At 46.3% G+C, this 20,629-nt stretch overlaps 1 protein-coding gene across 1 annotated transcript in view; it reads left to right on the plus strand.

The window, feature by feature from the left end:
• Positions 1–4,341: 4,341 nt before the first annotated feature.
• LOC147663541 (1-phosphatidylinositol 4,5-bisphosphate phosphodiesterase beta-3-like) overlaps positions 4,342–20,629 on the plus strand; it is a 192,045-nt gene continuing 175,757 nt past the window's right edge. The window contains exons 1-3 of the mRNA XM_086950377.1: positions 4,342–4,427; positions 4,753–4,837; positions 6,582–6,786. Of these exons, the coding sequence (XP_086806503.1) occupies positions 4,772–4,837; positions 6,582–6,786 (271 nt within the window). The 5' untranslated portion in view covers positions 4,342–4,427; positions 4,753–4,771. The remainder of the gene's footprint in view (positions 4,428–4,752; positions 4,838–6,581; positions 6,787–20,629) is intronic.

Consider the following 20,629-nt stretch of genomic DNA (forward strand, 5'->3'; position numbering starts at 1 on the left):
ACTACAATAAAACAGAGGGAAAAACTAAAAATGGCTGGAAAACAAACAAAACAATTCAAAATCAGGTTGATGTGGTTCTAGAGCATGGGTACTCACAAAGTTTCGGGGCCAAATTTACAGTGTGGTTTGTGGCCGAGGGCCGCAACGGCGGGGGCGGGGTCAGTGGGGGAGGGGGTGGATCTAGAGCAACAACAAAAATCTTTGACCATGAGGTTGAACACATGCCCCTGCAGTGGACGCCTTTGTCCACTGAGCCACCAGACCCGGCATACACACATCTTTCTCTCTCTCTCTCTCTCTCTCTCTCTCTCTCTCTGTCTCTCTCCGTCTCTCTCCCTCTCTCTGTCTCTCTCCCCCTCTCTGTCTCTCTCCCTCTCTCTGTCTCCCTCCCTCTCTCTGTCTCCCTCCCCCTCTCTCTCTCTCTCTGTTTCTCTCCCCCTCTCTCTCCCTCGCTCTCTGTCTTCCCTCTGTCTGTCTCTCTCTCTTTGTCTCCCTCCCTCTCCTTCTCTCTGTCTCCATCCCTCTCTCTCTCTGTCTCCTTCCCTCTCTCTGTCTCCATCCCTCTCTCTCCCTGTCTCCCTCTCCCTCTGTCTCCCTCCCTCTCCCTCTGTCTCCCTCCCTCTCCCTCTGTCTCCCTCCCTCTCCCTCTGTCTCCCTCCCTCTGTCTGTCTACCTCCCTCTCTGTCTCTGTCTCTCTCTCTGTCTCTCTCTCTGTCTCCCTCTCTCTCTGTCTCCATCCCCTCTATTTCTCCCTCCCTCTCTTTCTCCCTCCCTCCCTCTCTGTCTCCCTTCATCTCCCTCTGTCTCCCTCCCTCTCCCTCCCTCTCCCTCCCTCTGCCTGTCTCCCTCCCTCTCCCTCCCTCTGTCTGTCTCCCTCCCCCTGTCTCCCTCCCTCTGTCTCCCTCCCTCTGTCTCCCTTTCCTTCCCTCTGTCTCCCTCTCTCTCTGCCTCCCTCTCTCTCTCTCTGTCTCCCTCTCTCCCTCTCTGTCTGTCTGTCTTAGTCTCTGCCTCTATCTGTCTGTCTCTGTCTCTATCTGTCTGTCTCTGTCTCTATCCGTCCCTGTCTGTCCCTGTTTCCCTCCCTCTGTCTCCCTCTCGGTCTCTCTGCCTGTCTTAGTCTCTGCCTCCATCTGCCTGTCTCTATCTCTGCCTCTATATGTCTGTCTGTCCCTCTCTCTATCTGTCCCTGTCTGTCCCTGTTTCCCTCCCTCTGTTTCCCTCTCTGTCTCTGTCTGTCTCTGCCTGTGTGCCTCTGTCCCTGTCTCTGCCTCCATCTGTCTCTGCCTCTATCTGTCTCTGTCTGTCTCTATCTCCGTCTCCCTCCCTCCCGTTCTCTCTCTGTCTCCCTCCCTCTCTATCTCCCCCTCTCTCTCTCCCTCTCTCTCTCTCTCTCTCCCTCTGTCTCACTCACTCAGTCCGTCTCTCTCCCTCTCTCTGTCTCCCTCTCTCTGTCTCCCTGTCTCCCTCTCTCTGTCTCCCTGTCTCCCTCTCTCCGTCTCCCTGTCTCCGTCTCCCTGTCTCCCTCTCCCTGTCTCCCTCTCCCTGTCTCCCTCTCCCTGTCTCCCTCTCCCTGTCTCCCTCTCCCTGTCTCCCTCCCTGTCTCCCTCTCTGTCTCCCTCTCTGTCTCCCTCTCTGTCTCCCTCTCTGTCTCCCTCTCTGTCTCCCTCTCTGTCTCCCTCTCTCTGTCTCCCTCTCTCTGTCTCCCTCTCTCTGTCTCCCTCTCTCTCTCTGTCTCCCTCTCTCTGTCTCCCTCTCTCTCTCTGTCTCCCTCTCTCTCTCTGTCTCCCTCTCTCTGTCTCCCTCTCTCTGTCTCCCTCTCTCTGTCTCCCTCTCTCTGTCTCCCTCTCTCTGTCTCCCTCTCTCTGTCTCCCTCTCTCTGTCTCCCTCTCTCTGTCTCCCTCTCTCTGTCTCCCTCTCTCTGTCTCCCTCTCTCCGTCTCCCTCCGTCCCTCTGTCTCCCTTCCGCTGTCTCCCTCTCTTTCTGTCTCCCTCTCTCTCTGTTTCCCTCTGTTTCCCTCTCGCTACGTGTCCCTCCCTCCCTCTGTCTCCCGTCCTATCTGTCTCTCTCTCTCTCTCTCTCTCTCTCTCTCTCTCTCTCTCTCTCTCTCTCTCTCTCTCTCTCTCTCTCTCTCCATCTCCCTCTGTCTCCCTCCTTCTGTCTCCCTCCTTCTGTCTCCCTCTCTCTCGTCTCCCTCTCTCTCTCTTCCTCTCTCTCTTCCTCTCTGTCTCCCTCTCTTTCCCTCTCTCTCTGTCTCCCTCCCTCCCTCCCTCTGTCTCTCTCCCTCTGTCACCCCCTTCTTTCTGTCTGAATCCCTCTGTCTGTCTCCCTCTGTCTCCCTCTGACTCCCGCCCTATCTGTCTCCCTCCCTCCCTCTCTCTCTCTCTCTCTCTCTCTCTGTCTCCTGCCCTATCGGTCTTCCTCTCCCTCTGTCGCCCTCTCCCTCTGTCGCCCTCTCCCTCTGTCGCCCTCTCCCTCTGTCGCCCTCCCACTGTCACCCTCTGTCTGTCGCCCTCTGTCTGTCACCCTCTGTCGCCTCACCCCAGCTTCCCAGGCCCACACACAGCCGCACCCCAGTACTTCACAAGTCTTTAAAAGACTTTAATGAGGCTTTTGTTGTGAATCACCCGGCCCCCATAGAGCAGAGTGTCTGGCCACGCTGCTGCGGCGGTGTTTGCTGACACTCTTTTATTTATTTTTAAACACAGGTTGGATGTCTGCAAGGCACGTTAAAGGCAGACAGCCCATTGTCATTCTTTATGTGATGATCTGCAGCAGACAGAATGACAATGGGCCTGTCCACAGTCTGCTCAAGGTCGGGGAGGGGCTGCTGCAGCCTCTAGAGTTCAAAGAGAAGTGCGAGAGGCCCCAAATGAGAGAACATTTAAACTCTTGGGCTTCTTGCAGGGGAACAGCACAGCCTGCTGTATTTGTGAAAATTAAGGGGACCAAAGGCGTCCGTAAAAGGAATGTTGACGGCCTCCCTGTGCGCTGCCGGAGTGATAATACCACATTGTCACTGGGCCAGCACCGGATGGACCGGCGATCCAGGGGGGGGCAAGCGCACCCCCTTGCCCCCCCCCCTGCGGACGCCAATGCACTACAGCTAAGGATTCAGAGGAGTAGTTGGTATCTATCCATTGTCTGTTATGATGTGAACAAAATATTCCAATCCAGGAAATGTAGAACTGAAGTACATGGACAATATGCTGTGGAGTGATGCCTTGAACAACAAAATATTTCTCGTGACACTACTCATTGAAGAAGCGAAGAATGTGGGCATCAATGGATAACATTGACAACTTAACCCTAATGTTTTTTGTGCATTTTCCACACTCTGGGTGTTCAAGCCACTCTATTCGCCACCAGACACACATTCAGGTCCAGTCAGTGTAAGTACTGAATAGGATTGGCTAGTTGGGCTGGGTTAACGCCTATGATATTGACTTGTCAAGACCTTTCTTCCTATTTACATGACCCACTAAGTCATTCAGAAATAAAGCTTCAGTTCAGAACATATTCTTATTTTGATATCCATCACTTCTTATCCCTAAATCGCGATCTCCTACAAACATCCAACCTCCTCTCAAAAGTAGATTAAAGATTCTCAGGGCATTCTTTTCTTTTGTGATTTCGAAAGGCCTGGAACCTGAATAATTATCATCAGCCATGTCTGCTCTCAAAACAGATGCCCGAGGGGCACATTATGATCACGAAGTGGCCAAAGAAATCTAGGAAATCTATGTGTTTTTTCTCCAGTAAGGGAATCCCATCCCCAGTGGGATCTGAGCTTTTATCTAGCCATCCTGACTAAGCCACCTTAGAAACCCATGAGTGGTTTTAGTGTATACATTTACCTATTGGATAACCTTCCTAGTGGTCTTCACGTTTCCATAGTCCATGACTCCATGGCTCTTACTTCTTCAGGAACTGAGTATTTTCTTCACAAACATGTTAGTTTATTTATCTATATCCGTAATTTCAGACTTTTATATGAATGAGCAGATATCTCACCATGTCTTTTTCATTGGCTCCAAACTTTATGGACTAAGAAGACATTGCATAATCTAGTAGTGAGAACTTCTCTGGGGCTAAAGGCCAGATGGTCTTAAGTTCAGCTTGAGCCCTTTTTATGACTTCTAGAAGGATGCAGGGAGGTCTTGGTTGTCGAAGCAGTAACGTATCTCGCATTGCTTTACTCAGTCTCATGTTTTGAGCAGTGAAGATACAGTCTCTTTCCCTGTCACAATGTGGTGCAAAATGTTTCTTTGGTGGTAACTGTAGGGGCCTAATGAGCCAGAGTGTGGGAGTATCACTGTAGAGTAACACTTACTTTTCTCCCTGCAGGAAGTGATTGAAGCAATCGCTGAAAGTGCTTTCAAGACCTCCACCTACCCTCTTATCCTCTCATTTGAGAATCATGTTGATTCGTAAGTATATGTTCTGGTTCTACCTGGTAAAACATCAAATGTAGGGATGGCGGGAGTAACGGATGTCTGTCATTATAAGAGAATTAAACAAAGCTGGAGATGTATGCTAGTTCCCAAGCAAGACTTGTGCAGTGTTTGCTACACCGCCTCTTGTAGAGCTATCCAGGATCTGTGAACTACCCACATCTCCTCCTACAACATCCTATACAAAGGATGTGAGCTTCTGCCATTCATGGGCCTCTGCCCTGCCCCCTAGATGCTGCTGTTACTTAGAGGAAAGTCTGTCGGTGTTAATGTTTGTATTTTTCTGTCTAATATTCTATAGTGCCAAGCAACAAGCTAAGATGGCAGAATACTGCCGAACGATCTTCGGTGATGCCCTGTTAATCGACCCCCTCGAGAAATATCCGGTAAGGTATCACTGAAATATTTGCATCAAGGTGGGTTCATTGGATGTGAGGAATGATGCAACCTATGGAGAGTAAATCATTTAGCAGGAGTCATTTGAAAGTATTTGTCTTATTCTGGGGGGTGGAGAAGTATTTTATTTTATTTATTGTTCACATTTATAAAGCGCCTGACTCACCCCACATGGGGTATCTCCGCGCTAAGGACAGATACAACACATACCACATGGGTAGAGGAAGGTTAGAAGAGCTGAGTCTTGAGTTTTTTCCTGAACGGCAGGTGGAGTAGTATCCCTTTGAACGAGCACATCAATCCTTTTCTTTCTTCAATAAAGAGGGAGAGTTAGAGATATTTAAGGATGGGAACCCTAATGCAATCTCAGCATCCTGCTTCATGTAGTTTATAAAAATCGAGAATGCTAGGCATTTGTGTACTGGAATGTTCTTGGTCGGAAAGTGGAGGTGAGCAAGCCAGCAGATTCACAATGTAAGCCATCGCAGAGCCAGGCCAGATGTCTGACTTGGCTTTAAGAACCAGCGCACAAGCCAAATCCATGAAGATTTGTCACATAAATCATGCATTATCCGTTAGGCAAACATATGATAAAGATTCTTTCTGTTTAACTTTTGTACATTGGATCATGTCGCTGGATTAAGAGACATTTATTTAAAGTAAAAGTTGAAGCAAAACTGCAGTAAAACGTCACTATAGGGTGGATGCGTAACAGCTGCCAAAAAGTGAGGAATGTTCTGTCTGCCATATTAAAATCGATAACATTTGCACTTTAAATAAGGCAGAAAGGATATCTGCCACTTTTTGGTGGATGTCCCTCTCTGCCAAGCTCTAAAATCCCTTTGTCTTTTAAAAACATTATTAGGGAAGAAAAGGACCAGTGCCTGGCATGCTTGACTTTGCCTTTTCTTCCTCATCTGCTGCAGGGAACCAAGGGCCTATCCCGATATGTGTGCCAGGCTGTAGCCACGCCTTCCTTGGAAACCTTTATCACAAAGCAGTGCGACACAGGGAGTGGAAAAAGTTTAGCCGGGTTTTGAAGTGTAATACACAACATGGAGTAAATTAAGAAAGGTGAATCAGGATTGGGGGTAGACGTGGTGGCGGAGTACTGTATCAAGCAAGATGCCACGAGTCGGAGAGAGGCGAGAAGTGCACGATACAAGCCTAGCGTGCAACGTGCATGGCTCATGGTTTGAAGTGTGAGGTAGAATAAGCAAACTAGAAGTTCTGCAATGCAACATGTGCAAGGGTAAAAGCCTTCAGCATCCTCAACATTGTCTGGGCATTATCATTATGTTAATAACTTTCTTGTGACCTATGCATATTTCTTTGTAGTAGCAACTTATTTTATGAAAATCACTTTTTTATCCTTTATTTTATAATTATGTGTATCAATGAATATATTCATATCAATTTTTTATTAATGTAATTAAACTTTCTACTTTATCATATAATATTTTCTCCTTGAGTCCTTCTTCTCCTTACGGTGTGTCCTTTTTCCTGTTTTTGTCAGACTTTATATTTTTGGCCTGGGCTTTTACCCTTGCATATGTTTGCTTAACCCTGACCCAGGAAATGTATCCCTTTCAGGGGGTCCCTGTTACCTCACCACTGCAATGCAACATGTACATTATTATTAGTTATGACTGTTGAGAACACACCTTTATCTCTGAATTGTGCCCCTTCTCCAATACTATCAAACTGACATGGCAATGCCTTCTTTTATTCTAGTTGCAAGCCGGCGTTGCCCTGCCCAGCCCTCAAGAGCTGCTTGGCAGGATCTTGGTGAAGAATAAGAAAAGGCGGCAGCACCACTGCAAGTCATACGATGGCAGTCTGAAGAAGCGCCCTGTCGAGCAGACATCAAGTAGTTACAGTACCTACAGCACCTACAGTGACTCCTCCAGCGTGGGAGAGCTGCCTTCGCCAAACCTAGGTAAGCTGAGATTCATCCTCAGAGGTCAGTTCGGGGTCTCACACCTTCACCCCGAAATCTTCATGCCCCTCATGCTAACAAAGATGATCAAATGCTTGCATGAATAGTGGAATTATTTTTGTCCTACTACACATGGCAAGATTTTTCTCACCTCCCCACCCCTTGAAGTAGCATGTAGCAACTGTCATTTCGTGTAGGGGCAGCCATGTTCTGTTCTCTTCCCACGCTCTTGCTTATCGCGTTCTTATCTAGCCATGTCTAGATGCAGTCCTAGATGCATGTTTTCATTAGGCAAGTCCTTTTTCAAGAACTAATTGTAGCATCTGTTAGAAGTGCTTTGCTCAAAGCAAAAGACTGAGGATGGAAAGTTTGACCTCTGGAGCCTGCTGTGGAGCTCTAACCAATTCGTGAGGACTCCGAGAATCAAAGGTTGTCTGAGGCCTTTGGTCAGAATGTTACCTGGCCGTAGAAAGGTGACCGCATGGTATGATAGGTCAGAAGAAAGGTGGTTAGGTTGTTACCAGTGCAAAAAACGTACAGGGACAATTTCCTACTCTGAGAATCAATGGACATTGGGAATCAAATAGGTATTTGAACAAGCTTTTGTAAAACAAAAGGTCTTGCATCAGTGAAAGTTTGAGCTATTGGCGTTGCATTATTAAGTGCAATGCCAATAGATCAAACTTTTAGTAAGGCGAGACCTATTGCAATGCAAACGCTTGTTTTATTTACAATTCTTTGTCGGAAGGACATACATACCAGCGGCACGCTCACAATTTATATGGATGGCTCTCAATTTTTAAGGTTTCAAATGACTTTATTTTAGGTTTCTTGTCATGTGTGGAATTTGTGAAAATATAAGCAGCAAAAAGAGGCTGCTTGAGATATTAAGTTTCTGCCAAGAAATGACTTTCACAAGAAGAAATTAAAATTCTAAACAGATATATGCAGTCATTTTCCTGAAATCTCCACAGAGCATAGCATATTGCACTTCATGTTAAAACACGTCAGACATATCTGGCAACAAATACAATTTCAAAGTGTTCAGAAAGTATAGCAAACCAAGCAGAAACAAGAGCCAACAAATAAAAAGACATGAACACAGAATTAATGTTTTTCAGCACGTGTTTGCACGCTATGCATGTGACATACTGCACACTGCAGGCAAATAAATGTAGTTATGGAGGGAATTCAGAGTCTCAAGTGTGAAACTAATTTTTTTTTTTTTTATTCTTTTATATTCTTAAAACCTGTATATAATGAGCGTCACCTTCATAGAACCATTGCCTGATTGCAACAATCATTAACCTAAGAAGAATTGCGCCTACAGCACAATAAAAGAAGGCACACATGACACTTGCACAACTAATACTGGAGCTAAAAAGACGTGATTACTGCATGCTGTAAAAAGGCAGTAAAACAAGCAGCGACCTCACCAAGAAACTAGAGTTGCGCTGCCACGAAGACAAGCCGGGTTGAGAGTGTGCAGTACCATAGGCTGTCACTAGGTTTCCCTTGGCACCTCTTTTGGTCAAATATGGTTCTGCACCTTACAACATGGCTATGGAAAGGATACGGCTCAGCAGTGAGATCTGCCGACTGGGATGCTGGGGATCCATGTGGGAGTCTTTTGTCGGCTTAACCTTGAATGCTATACTATTTAAAAAGAAGCAGCAGCTATATAAATAAAAGAGACTAACTTAAAATAACATAAGAATTCAAATGGGATCACGGGGTTGGGTGGTAAGCAGTGTAGTGCAAAGGGGTGGGGTAGACTGCGTAAATTAACCAAAGGAGTAAAACAGCACTGGCCTCAGATAGGTGGTCCGGGCCTTTTGAGCAGTTTTGTAGGACGGGTGAGGGGGGAGTCACGGGGAGAAGAGGCCACCAAAGCAGTGTTGTGGGAGGGATGAAGTACACAGCAAGCAATATGAATCGAGTGAAGTTTCATTGCACAAGTAAATAACACTGTTAACTAGCAAAGAGGCAGGCCAACAAAAAATAAAGTTCTCTCTAAGTCGAAAGAACAGTAAGAAAACCTGTAAGAGGGTCAGTGCTCATGGGAGGATACAAAATTCCAAAAAGAGGGACTACTAAGTATATTCACCAATGAAAAGCCAGCATTTCTAAAGGACAGCAAGAGGAACTAATGACATAGATGGGCATTTGTTCAAGCCCGTATCCTAGATACAGCATGTCTCGAAGAGACAGCTCATGCGCTGCCTATGCGAGATCTAAAAATATGATGCTAGATTACTGGTGCAATTAATGAAGTAACATCACTATTCTAAGAATCAAAGGACATCTGTAGTAGGTGTAATAAATGATTGAGGACCGATTACTGTTTCAAGGGTTGAAAGAAATGTTTGTAGAATGTGTAGCTATGAATAACATGCTGTGCACACTCCTGCCATATAGTGTTAGACTTGGAACAATACAAGTTGTTTTTCGAATAAGTTTCAGTTTAGATAGGACTTGTGGTACCTCCCCGAAGACCCACAGTGCACCAGGACACCGACTGCACCTCAGATTCTTTTTCCCACCCATCTGGCGTGTTTTGATGGCTCTCTAAACGCTTCTCACTGAAGAACAGTTCTGATGCTGCAAAACTGAGAAGCACAAGACCTCATAACACAGCATTGAAAAATACGGATTAACCACAATCACCTCATGATCTAGACATCGGAAGAGCCTGTGACCAGGTCATATCACAGACTCATATGTGGAAAGAGAATGAAGAACCTTATTTATGTTTTGCCTCATAAAAAGACCAATATTGAGCCTGTAACCTTTGTCTACCCAGGTAGCACAACAAAAGTGCCTGTTTGAGGTGTAACAGTGTATTCTTCAAAAAAGACAGTTGGATACAGACAGAGAAGGTGGGCAGACAATGCAAATATATAGCACCATGAGTCTGCGGCGTTATCTTCTGGAGCAGAAACAGAGGATATTAAGAGCTTTGACCTCTACGAAGATTTGTGAAACCCTCGGCTACTGTGAAGGTCCAGTGGGAAATGTAGGCTTACTTCTTGTTTCCAGAAGAAAGGTCTTTAGTGGCTTCATAAAAGCCCACAACCTGGATAAAGACTACCCCAAGGAGTTTGGGGTCCAACGCTGAGAAAATACCCCAACTCCATACTGAGGACCTTCCCTTTGCAAATGGACCTCGAATAGACCATTCTGAGGAATAGCTCCTGGGCGGTGTGCCTTAACCAACCAGTCACCTTTGCCACATTTGCAGGAACCATTTCCGATGAGATCAGCCAATTCCCTATACCAAAGAAAAAGTAAGCTGATACTGCACCTGCACCACCACTACAGTCCTCTCCATTACACTCTCCACAATCTATTAACTCGGATTATGAGGATGACCTTACTGTAAAGGGCAGGGTCATCTCTAATGCAAACTTTAGATATGCCATTGACAATACCTCAAAGATAAATAAATAGTAGCAGCCTTCGACACCTGAAACAGCTAAGAAACATTTTTCTTTTTTCTGCGTCACCCTCTCCATGCACAGATGGTTTCAACTTGTTATCCTATCCAGGATTGTTGTTTTTTTAATATCCTTTACTTTGACCTAATAGAATCTACTCTGAGTCCGCTCAAAAGAACCCAAAATGTTTCCGTTTGAGATGATCAAGCTTTTTAGGTCTCGCCTACGCAGTGCGCATGCGCTGCATAGGAGGGGACCTTTTGGAATCGATCAGCATTCTGGCCAAAAACGTGCACGTTTTGCATTGCTTTCTATTGCAACACGTGCACATTTGGCGTTTCCCTTGCGATAGTGAGCTTTGGTGACATCTGTTTGTAATTATCTTGCAAACAGATGGTGCCCCTGCTCACTCCCGCAAGGGAAACACTGTGTGTGTCCCCTCCGCCCCACCTCCACAAGAGTGCGCGTCGTAATTTATCGGAATGCGCTCTCCCTCTCTTCGGGCTGTGGCTGCCTTCTCCTCCTCCCTCCATGTTATTATTATTCATCGGATATCACCCCTGAAGATAGTTAATTTAAATCTGAGAGTGGAGGCCTTTCTCGTTTGTGTCCACAGGGCTCCATGGTTATTGGAATTGGCTGGCTCCAGATTATGACACTGTGCTTGTGATCGGGGCAGTATTGACATTTTCCCTTCTCTACCCTCCCTCTTCCCCCCCCTCCCCACCCCCCAAACCGTCCATCAACCTCCAGAAACGATAGCCAATTGCAGAAGACATAGAGGCCTGATCTCTGCACTAAAGCTCCTGTGCCTTTGCCAGAGTCATGTTCTTAATTTATAAAGAGTAGAACTCGAAAAAAAGCTTTGTGATCCTGGCTTTCCTTTTAAAACAAATTGTGTGACCCTCGCCAAATCACTCTGTCTCATTTGGTCTAGCAGCATATATCTCTTTTCACTGGTGGCAGACCTATTAATGTCAATATTGGCTATTTAAGTGGAGCACATCAGAAACTGAACTACTGTGCTCAACTTTAATAATAATGCAGGAGGAGGAGCTACGCTAGCAAACCAGATGGCCGCGTAAGCTCCCGGCTCCGCCGACCTCCGACTCCCGCCAGAAGATCCTGTCATTTGTCCTGTTTTTGCGCCCTACCTCCGTGTGTACAAACCGGACTAGAGCTTAATGGTGCGATCCCGAGATTTCTACCTGTTTTGTAGACGAAGATACATATTGTGGCAGTTTGCGGCCTAGACCAGCCTGGAAGCCGGGGTCTCGAGTAGTGGCCCAGCCGGGTTCCAGTTGAACAACATCGGGTGTAGTGGTGCGACAGGGTCCGGTCTACCGAAGTGGAGGTTTTTTTGGACCAATGTTGACGACGGTTGGCCGAATTGGTGAACATCGAAGGAGGGGTGACGAGGCACAACTGAAGCGGTAGGCGGGGGTCCTTGGCCCGGTGGCCCGGTTAGGGCCCCGCCGGTGTTCGCTGGGTTGGGATCTCCGCCTGCGGTGGCGGAATTCGGATTGTCATTGTAACCAACGATAAGTCCCCCTCTACAGTCGCCCGTTCCGCATCCACCTGTTCCCCCCGGGGAGACCGGGCTCTCTGGGGACGTGAACATGATCGAAACCGAGCGAGAAGTGGTGGAACGGACTGTGAGTGAACCGTCACTACGAACTGTGCTGGCAACCATAGGGTCACTTCATGTTTGTTTTGAAGCCCACATTCATAAAATGATAGCACGTCTGTCGGGAATTGGGCAGATTGGACCGGACCCTGCTCCACTACGAGAAACGGAACGACTCGAGATACCGAAATGGCCACTTCGATGGAGGAAGCAGACCCCGTACTATGGGAGGTGTCGGCGCCTATGACCAGTGTCTTGACTGATAAGAGCGAGCTCGATGCCGTAAATGGATTGTCAGGCCTACGATCGTTGCCGACTATGAACGGACTATTTGATGCTCCCTTTACTGAGACTTTCAATGGGAACTGTTGCTGGTTTGTAACTGCGTCACTCCCCTACACATCGGCACCGCTAAGATGGTGGATGAAACAACGTTGGGAATTCATAAGGGTGAGGGGAGTCTTTGGACCTGACGGAGCTCCCAGCACTTTAATCTCTTTGCTACGTTGCGATTTGAACTTTGGTACAGTATTGTTGTGTTTTGACTATCCTGCAGAAGCGGCAGCTCGTCCGGAAGGAGCTCACATGTCTTAACGGAAGGGTCAAGGATGGGACTAAGTGTCTGAGTTTGGCATCGAGTCTTGCTGGACATGGGGTTTGCAATCCTGATGCTCTCTGGAGGTTGGGCGGTGTTTTAAGTTTCCCCTGTTGCGCAACGCATTTGCTGCCTAATAGATTTTTTGACCATCGTCTGGGGATTCTGATTCTGGCGGGGAGGAGGGGGGACCGGGGGCATGTATGAAGATGCCCTCCTCCATTTACTGTTTTTTAGTATTAGTTAGTTGGGGCGACATGCATGCTGCTAGTTGGGGTTAGGCGACAGCCATATGCAGGGGTGCAGGGTGGGGGGATGGGTTTATTGTTTTGTCCTCCTTTTTTGTTTTTATGGTTTCTTTTTCTTCGCACTCTCTTCTACTTTCCTTTGATAAGTATAGCTTGCGGAACATCCTGACTTTGACTGTATTCTAGTATCTGGTACTCATGCTTCTTTAATTATCCTGATTTTACGGTTGGGCGGGCTCTGAGGGCCTGCGCTTACGGTGGATCGTATACTGTACTGTTGCACATCCTGCTTCCCTAACATTAGCGTAGGCGTCTTAATTGTTTTCCGTTGCTCACATCTATCCTGTTTTTAAGCCTACTCGCCTTATTATTATGTCTGAATGTATGACACCCGATATGTCTATTTCCTTCTTTGTTTTGAAAATAATAAAAAGATTTATAAAAAAAACAAAAATAATGCAAATGTTACCCAGTTTGGGGTCAGTTTAAGATATTAAGTAAAAAACAGTTTCCATTATATTGGAGCAGGGATTTGATCCAGGTCTGATGTGGGCAACACCGCTGCGTTTTTTGGCCACTAGACAGGTGACAGGAAAGCCACAATATCACACTGTTGACTCTTAGTCTAAGTCCAGCCCTTGAGCCCCGCCCTCTCCCCTAATGAAACATTACCCTTGCGCTACAAATATTTCAGATTCCTCTGCCATCGCCAGTGGTAACTTCCAGAGATAAAGAGCATTGTGATTGCCTTTTAGGAATGCGTGCCACGCTTTCACATGTGTATATCCAAGCCCTCGAAGGAGGGGCAGGAATTAATCTGTTTCGCAGAACGCCAAATGAAAGACCAGTTTAGGCGGTCTTTGAACCGTCAAAACAATTCCTTGTTTGGGAACAAGTCCAGTGGTAAGATTCAAACGAGTCGCGGCGAATGGTCAAAGGCCACCATAAAATAAAAATTCTATAATCTGATCATTGCCCATTCATCCAGCCACTCATCCAACAACCCGCCGCCATTCACTTCCGTTTGATATAAGACAATCAGTTCGTTCATTCGTCAATTCATTAATCTCAACCTTGTAAATTATTAATTATTTTGCCGGTCCCTTTGTAAATGATGAACAGGCTGGGATACAAATAACAAGCATTGGCATAGCCAATAGGTCTCTCCTTTGGGACCTTATTTAGTTATGCAGCAGGTCCCAAAGGCGAGACCTATTGGCTTTGCCAATGCTTGTTTAGATTGCCAAGGAGCCACTCTGGTAAGAATCCAGCTCCATTGGCCTCCGGTGAAACAATGAATTGCATTTACAACACTCAGCCTTACGCATAGAACCATTAATGGCACTTTAAAATGATAATTTCCACATGCTTCACACACTACAACTCGGTGAGATGCTTGCGCTCTAATTCTGCCTTCAATTCCCTGTGTTAAACGCTCCAGATCTGGAGGCGGTGCCCTTTGCTTTCTTGGTCCCCACATTTTGAATGATTTTCCCGGTACATAAAGCACATCCCATCCCACCTACAAGACTATAAAAACTTGTCTGTTCCGCTGACCAAGCAGTTTTTTTCCCCTTGTGTTTTTCCCTCCCTCTTGTTTCTAACACCCTGATACCTATGTTGGTGAACAAGCACTAGATACATAATTCTAATTCCAATGCTCTGATTGACTTGCTGACGTTTTTTATTTTCTGTCCCGAAGTCCAGTAGTACCTTGTTGGGCTACCGTTGGGCGGGGAGCACCTCTTTGCTCTACAGGTAGAGAACATGTTAGAATAGAACAGAGGTCTTCAAACTTTTTGATGCCGAGACCCCCTTGTAAAACCTTTTTAGGCGTAAGGACCCCCTTACGACAAAAGATTCTAGAAACTGGTACTCCTCATCATCAACAACTATCGACAACCATAAATGCGCCTGTTAGACCTCATCACATCCATCCATCCATCATTCATCCACCCACACTTTCACACATCCATCCACCCTTTCATCCTTCCATCCATACGTCCATCCTTTACCTATCCACCCATCTATTCATCCACCCACCTTTTCACACATCCATCCATCCATCATTCATCCATGCAACCTTTTACCCATCCATCCATACATCCATCCTTCATCCATCCACACTTTCATCCTTCCATCCATACATCCACCATTTCACCTATCCATCCTTCATCCATCCACCCTTTCATTATTCCATCCATACATCCATCCACCCTTTCATCCATACATCCATCCTTCATCCACCCACCCTTTCATCCATCCATCCACCCATCATTCATCCCCCCACCTTTTCACACATCCATCCATGCATCCATCATTCATCCATGCAACCTTTTATCCACCCATACATCCATCCTTCATCCATCTACCTTTTTGTCCTTCCATCCATACATACATCCTTCATCCATCCACCCTTTCATCCATCCATCCTTCATCCATCCACCTACCCTTTCATCCATCCATCCACCCATCATTCATCCCCCACCTTTTCACACATCCATCCATACATACATCCTTCATCCATCCACCCTTTCATCCATCCATCCACCCACCCACTTTTTCACACATCCATCCATCCTTCATCCATCCATCCACCCTTTCATCTTTACATCCATCCACTCATCATTCATCCACCCACCCTTTCATCCATCCATCCACCCACCTTTTCACACATCCATCCATCCTTCATCCACCCATCCACCCTTTCATCCATACATCCATCCTTCATCCACCCACCTTTTCACACATCCATCCATTCATCCATCCATCTACCCTTTCATCTTTACATCCATCCACTCATCATTCATCCACCCACCTTTTCACACATCCATCTATTCATCCTTACATCCACCCATCCATCCTTCATCCTTCCTTCCATCCATCCATCCACCCACCCTTCATCCTTCCATCCACACATACATTCATCCTTCATCCACCCACCTTTTCTGTGCCTCTCTCATGGGGGTGGGGTCAGTATCTCTCTGTGTCTTCTTCCTTCTTCCTCTCTCATGGGAGGGCATCTCTGTGCTTCCCTGCTTGGGGGGGGGGGGGAGGGGGCAGACAGGCTGTATAAACACCTCACGGTGAAGAACAGTTTCAGGCACATTTCTCCTGCACAGGCGCCAGGTATGTGGGACTTAAACCAATGACTGTAATGTCCTTCTGCTGTTTGCTATGTGTGTTTGTAAAGCGCTCTGATACCTACGGGTTAAGCTAGCGCTATATAAAACGTTAAAAATAAAAATAAACCCCACAGCTAAGTCCATTGATAGAACTCAAAGGGCTACAGCCTCCTCCCCCAGACGCCCCCCCCCCCCACCCCTCCACTCCCCAGCACGTGTAAGTGAGCCCGGCTGAAACAGCTTCGGGACACACAGAAAGGCACACCCAAGTACTTCACAGGTCTTCAGAAGACCTTTACTTGTTAATGAGGCGTGAATTAGGCCTCCACCGTGATCACCCGGCCTCAATCAGCCTGACGCCAGGAACTGCTGCACGCTCCAACAGAATCTGCGACCCCCTTCCCAGGACTCCACGACCCCCCTGGGGGTCGCGCCCCACAGATTGAAGACCTCTGGAATAGAACAAGAAAGAGACAGACTTTCTCTTGGGGGGGGGGGACACAATCTAAGATGGCGTCTGATTCCTGGCATTGTGGGGGTCAGAGGTGGTACCACGAGTCACTTCAAAACAGGGACCCCTCCTTTGAAGAAAAACTGCTTGTAATGTTTCAAGCCTACCATTAAGTGTCAGAAAATGTGCACAGTATGCAATCTATTGCTACACCACCACACGCTGCAAACCCAGTGCTACAGATAAGTAATGTTTTCCTTATTACTGGTGCAAGAAATGAACAATAACAGACCATTGGTCAAAGAATCAATTATGTCAGATCACCGGTGCAAGCAATGAAAGGAACCGGAACTGGTTCAGCAATCACTGCGCACTGATAACGGCGCAAGGATACATGCTTTCGGGTGCAAAGAAAGTAGGACCGATTAATAATCAAAGAATCAATTGGTACTGATTACCGTTGCGAGAAACAAATCAGCTCAGATTAGATTACTGGTGCAAAAATATGAAATGTGCTAAAAATCTGTGTGCACCGATGAGTGGTGTAGAGATGGAAACACCAGATTACTAGTGCAAAATTGGTTTTTGTTGTAATGAAATAAGGGACATATTACTGGTCTAAGAAATAATCTGGACCGTTTACTTGTGCAAGGTGCATTACGTCAGATTGATGGTGCTAAAATGAAAGAGACCCACTATTGTTCCAGGAATTAATTCATATCAATGGCACAAGAAATAAGTGAGGCCAGATTATTGGCTGCAAACAATGGGTTGTGCTATAAATCAATATTCATTGGTTACTGCTGCAGGAACAAAGCTAGCATTGGCAAGTCTGTGTTTTAATGCAAACATATGCAATAGACATTAATAGTATAAATGAAATTGAAAAGTTAAAGAATAAAAATGAGTAAAGTGGCATTCTTTTATTTATGGGGAAAAAAGTTACTAAAAACATGCAGTCATAAAAAAGGACTCTTCATAAAAATGTCCATCGCGAAAATAAATTAAAAAATAAAAGATAGCTGAGATTGTCCTAACAGCCTTGGCACTGAAATGGGCGACTTTATAGGCGACTTTATAGGTAGATGTGCACATGTGCAAGACTAAAAAATGCCATCACTCATAATGAAACCAATCAAAGGCTAAAGTTGGCGGAGCCAAATCCACATGCTGTAGGCTGAGGCGAGCGCAAGCAAACGTGAACGACACTGAAACAGTGAATGAAGAGAGCTGACCGGAGGTCCTTCCACGCTTTACGTGGGCCGGGTCCTGCCGGTGCATGGCACCGTCAGTTCTAAAAAGCAGGTGCTGAGAGGGGTCCCTATAAGGTTCTTCAATTTTGGGTCCTTCTATGTATGTACACCTCTCTGGTTTTTAATGATGATTATTTTGGAAAAAATTAGGCTTGTACCAAGAATGAGATAGCTGATTACTGGTCTAAGAATCAATGGTCACTGATTACTGGTATTAGAATAAATCACAGTTACTGGAGCAAAAAATTAAACATGCTAAGAATCAATAGGTACTGATTACTTGAGCTAGAGTAAAACATGTCAGGTGACTGATGCAATGAACGAGAGGGACTGATCCGTGGTCCAAGAATCAATGAGGGCCGGTCACAGGGGCGTGAACTAATAGAGGATAAATGACTTAGTGCTATGAAAGGAACAGATTACTGGTGCAAACAGTGAGTGAGGGCACATTCCTGGCCCAAGAATTAATGGGTATTGGCCGAGTACATTTTGTCAGATTGCGGGTGCGAGGGATGAATGAGGCCAAGTACTGGGCTAGGAATAAACTGTCACTTATTACATGTGCATCAGATAAATGAGATAATTACTGGATGAAAGAATGAAACCTGTTAAGAGGCAATGACCATTGACTGCTGGAGCAAGAAATACATGACAATCTACAGATGAAAGAATTGTGCCCACCATGCCTGTAATAAAGGCTAATTGCTGATACAGCAGGTTTATGGGGGCTTGAGTCCGGTATTCTAATGAGCACAATCTCATTAATTCTTGTATATGTAGGGTTTCGAAAAGAGGGTATTAATTGATAAAAAAATCATGATGATGGGAACCTAAATAATCCCTCTTGTTGGGTGTGTTACAGGAAAGGGGTATACAAGGTGTTTTTTTTTTTGCCAGCTTTCGTCCGAGTTTCCTCCCAGCGGAAGCTCAGTTTATTTCAGCCAAGCAGTGGTCAGTGTAAAGAACAGGGCTCTCAGTAAATCGATGTAGCTATCAAATCGCCTGTATAGTTTAGAGGTTTACAGATGCCCTTTTTAGGTGCAGCTATCTGGATTGCTATTAGCTGTCAATCAATCAATCAAAGTTAGTAATTCGCAACGATTCACCCGTGAGGGTCTCAAGGTGCTGGGGGGGAGAGTGGGGGACTGCTCCGTTGAGTGCTGTAGTCATCCAAAAAGCCAGGTCTTGAGGTCTTTCCCGAACTTTGGCAATGTAAGAGATTGCCAGAGGTTGAGGGGGAGGTTGTTCCATGCTTTGGCTGCGAGGTAGAAGGACTTTCCTCCTGTTCTGGTCTTGTTGATATGTGGAGCGGTTGCCAGAGACAGCTGGGCTAATCGGTGGTGTCTTTTGGGTGTGTGGAGGCAGCTGTTCAGGTATGAAGGTCCGGTGTTGTGAAGGGCATTGTATGCATTCACGCCAATCTACCCCACTCCAAACTACTCCACTCCAATCATCCCTCTTCTTTTCAATCTACCCCACTCCATTCTAACCCACTCCATTCTAATCTACCCTACTCTGCACAAACGACTCCACTCTGCCTAATCTACCCCATTCCACCCTAACCTACTTTACTACAATCCACTCAAATCTATCCCTCTCCGCTCTTCCCCAATCTATCTCACTCCACTCTTGACTCCACTCCAATCTGTACAACTCCAATCTACCTCACTTCAATCCACCCATTCCTTTCTACCCCAATTTACCCCACTCCATTCCACTCTACCCTAACTACGGCACTCCACTTCACTCTGATCTATCTCACACTACTCCAATCTACCCCACTCCAGTCCAGTCTAACCCACTCCACCCCACTCAATTTATCCCACCCCACCCCAAACTACCGTACTCCAATCTACCCCATTCAATATGCCCCACTACAATCTACTGCATGCCAATCTAACCCCTCTCCATTCCATTCTACCCTACTATAATCATGGATGTCAATTGGGGGTTGGCAGGGGTCACAACTGCAACCCCAAAGCCATCCGTTGTGACCCCTGCCACCTTGCTTGTGACCCTTGGCTGTTTGTCAGCTTTGGCATGCGCTCTGGTGGCATAAAGTCAGCAGCAATGAGAACAGCGCTTGATTGGACTGCTGTGCTGAAGCTCTGCCTGCAGAAAAATCATGATAGCCTGAAAGTTGGGCCTCGGTGGGGGAAAACCTCGCCTCACTTGTTGCTATGGTGACCCCGGGGCAGTCATTGATCTGATACATTATATGTATCGGCTATTGTGACCCTGGGCCGGCCGGCGCAGTCATTGATTTGATACATTGTATGTATTTGCTGTCGACCTGGACCGGAAGCTGAAGTGAAGAACACATGCAGCACGTGCGTGTAGGTGCAATTATGCACTTGCTGCGAACTTCACTAGCTGAGGAGGACGTGGTGCCTGGTGCGGTATGTGTACCCTTGTGTTTGGGACTGCGAACCGGTCCAAAAGGCGTCAATCTGGCAGTACGCAAAAACGCCACCAATGATGACAGCCCCTGCAAAAATGATTGGCCAGCCGCCGCTTGGCAGTAAAAGCTGCGCTGATGCGGCGTGGCCTTGGTGTCGGAGTCGAGTCAGACTCATACCTGCTGCTTGGGTGCTGGGTGTCCGCACTCTAGAGTAACTGAGTGGAATCAACACAAGTTTGGGACTGACTATTGCTGTTTTGAACACCACCAAGGCTTGAAAGGGCGTACCAGGCATCAGGCGATAGGCGGATTTGTCACCGGGAGGCTCAAAGGGTGGGGGCATGTTTTGTTTGTGTGGGCGGGTTTTGTATCAGTGCAGCAGCTTTAAAAGCACTGCAAAGTTTTTTGTATAGTCAGCAGTTTTCAGGCAACAATAAAAGTGTCAAGTTACCTCTGAAGATTTATTAATGTACCTGCTAGAGAATGATGGGAGTTTGTCTCGTGGCAGTTTTCACTTATAAAAGGTAGTGCAGCGGTTGATATGCCTGCTGCAAAGGAAGTGTACCATGCTTTACAAAGAACAATACTTTATGTGGATAGCTCAGTGGATTACTGCTTTTGTCACAGAGATTCTGTTGTTACTGTGCAGTTCATAAGTTACATTCGTACTCTACCACAGTGAGTTATGAACTGCCATCTAAGAGCT

This window comes from Lissotriton vulgaris, unplaced genomic scaffold, assembly GCF_964263255.1.
Source record: "Lissotriton vulgaris unplaced genomic scaffold, aLisVul1.2 SCAFFOLD_958, whole genome shotgun sequence".
In the NCBI taxonomy this organism is placed as follows: Eukaryota; Metazoa; Chordata; class Amphibia; order Caudata; family Salamandridae; genus Lissotriton; species Lissotriton vulgaris.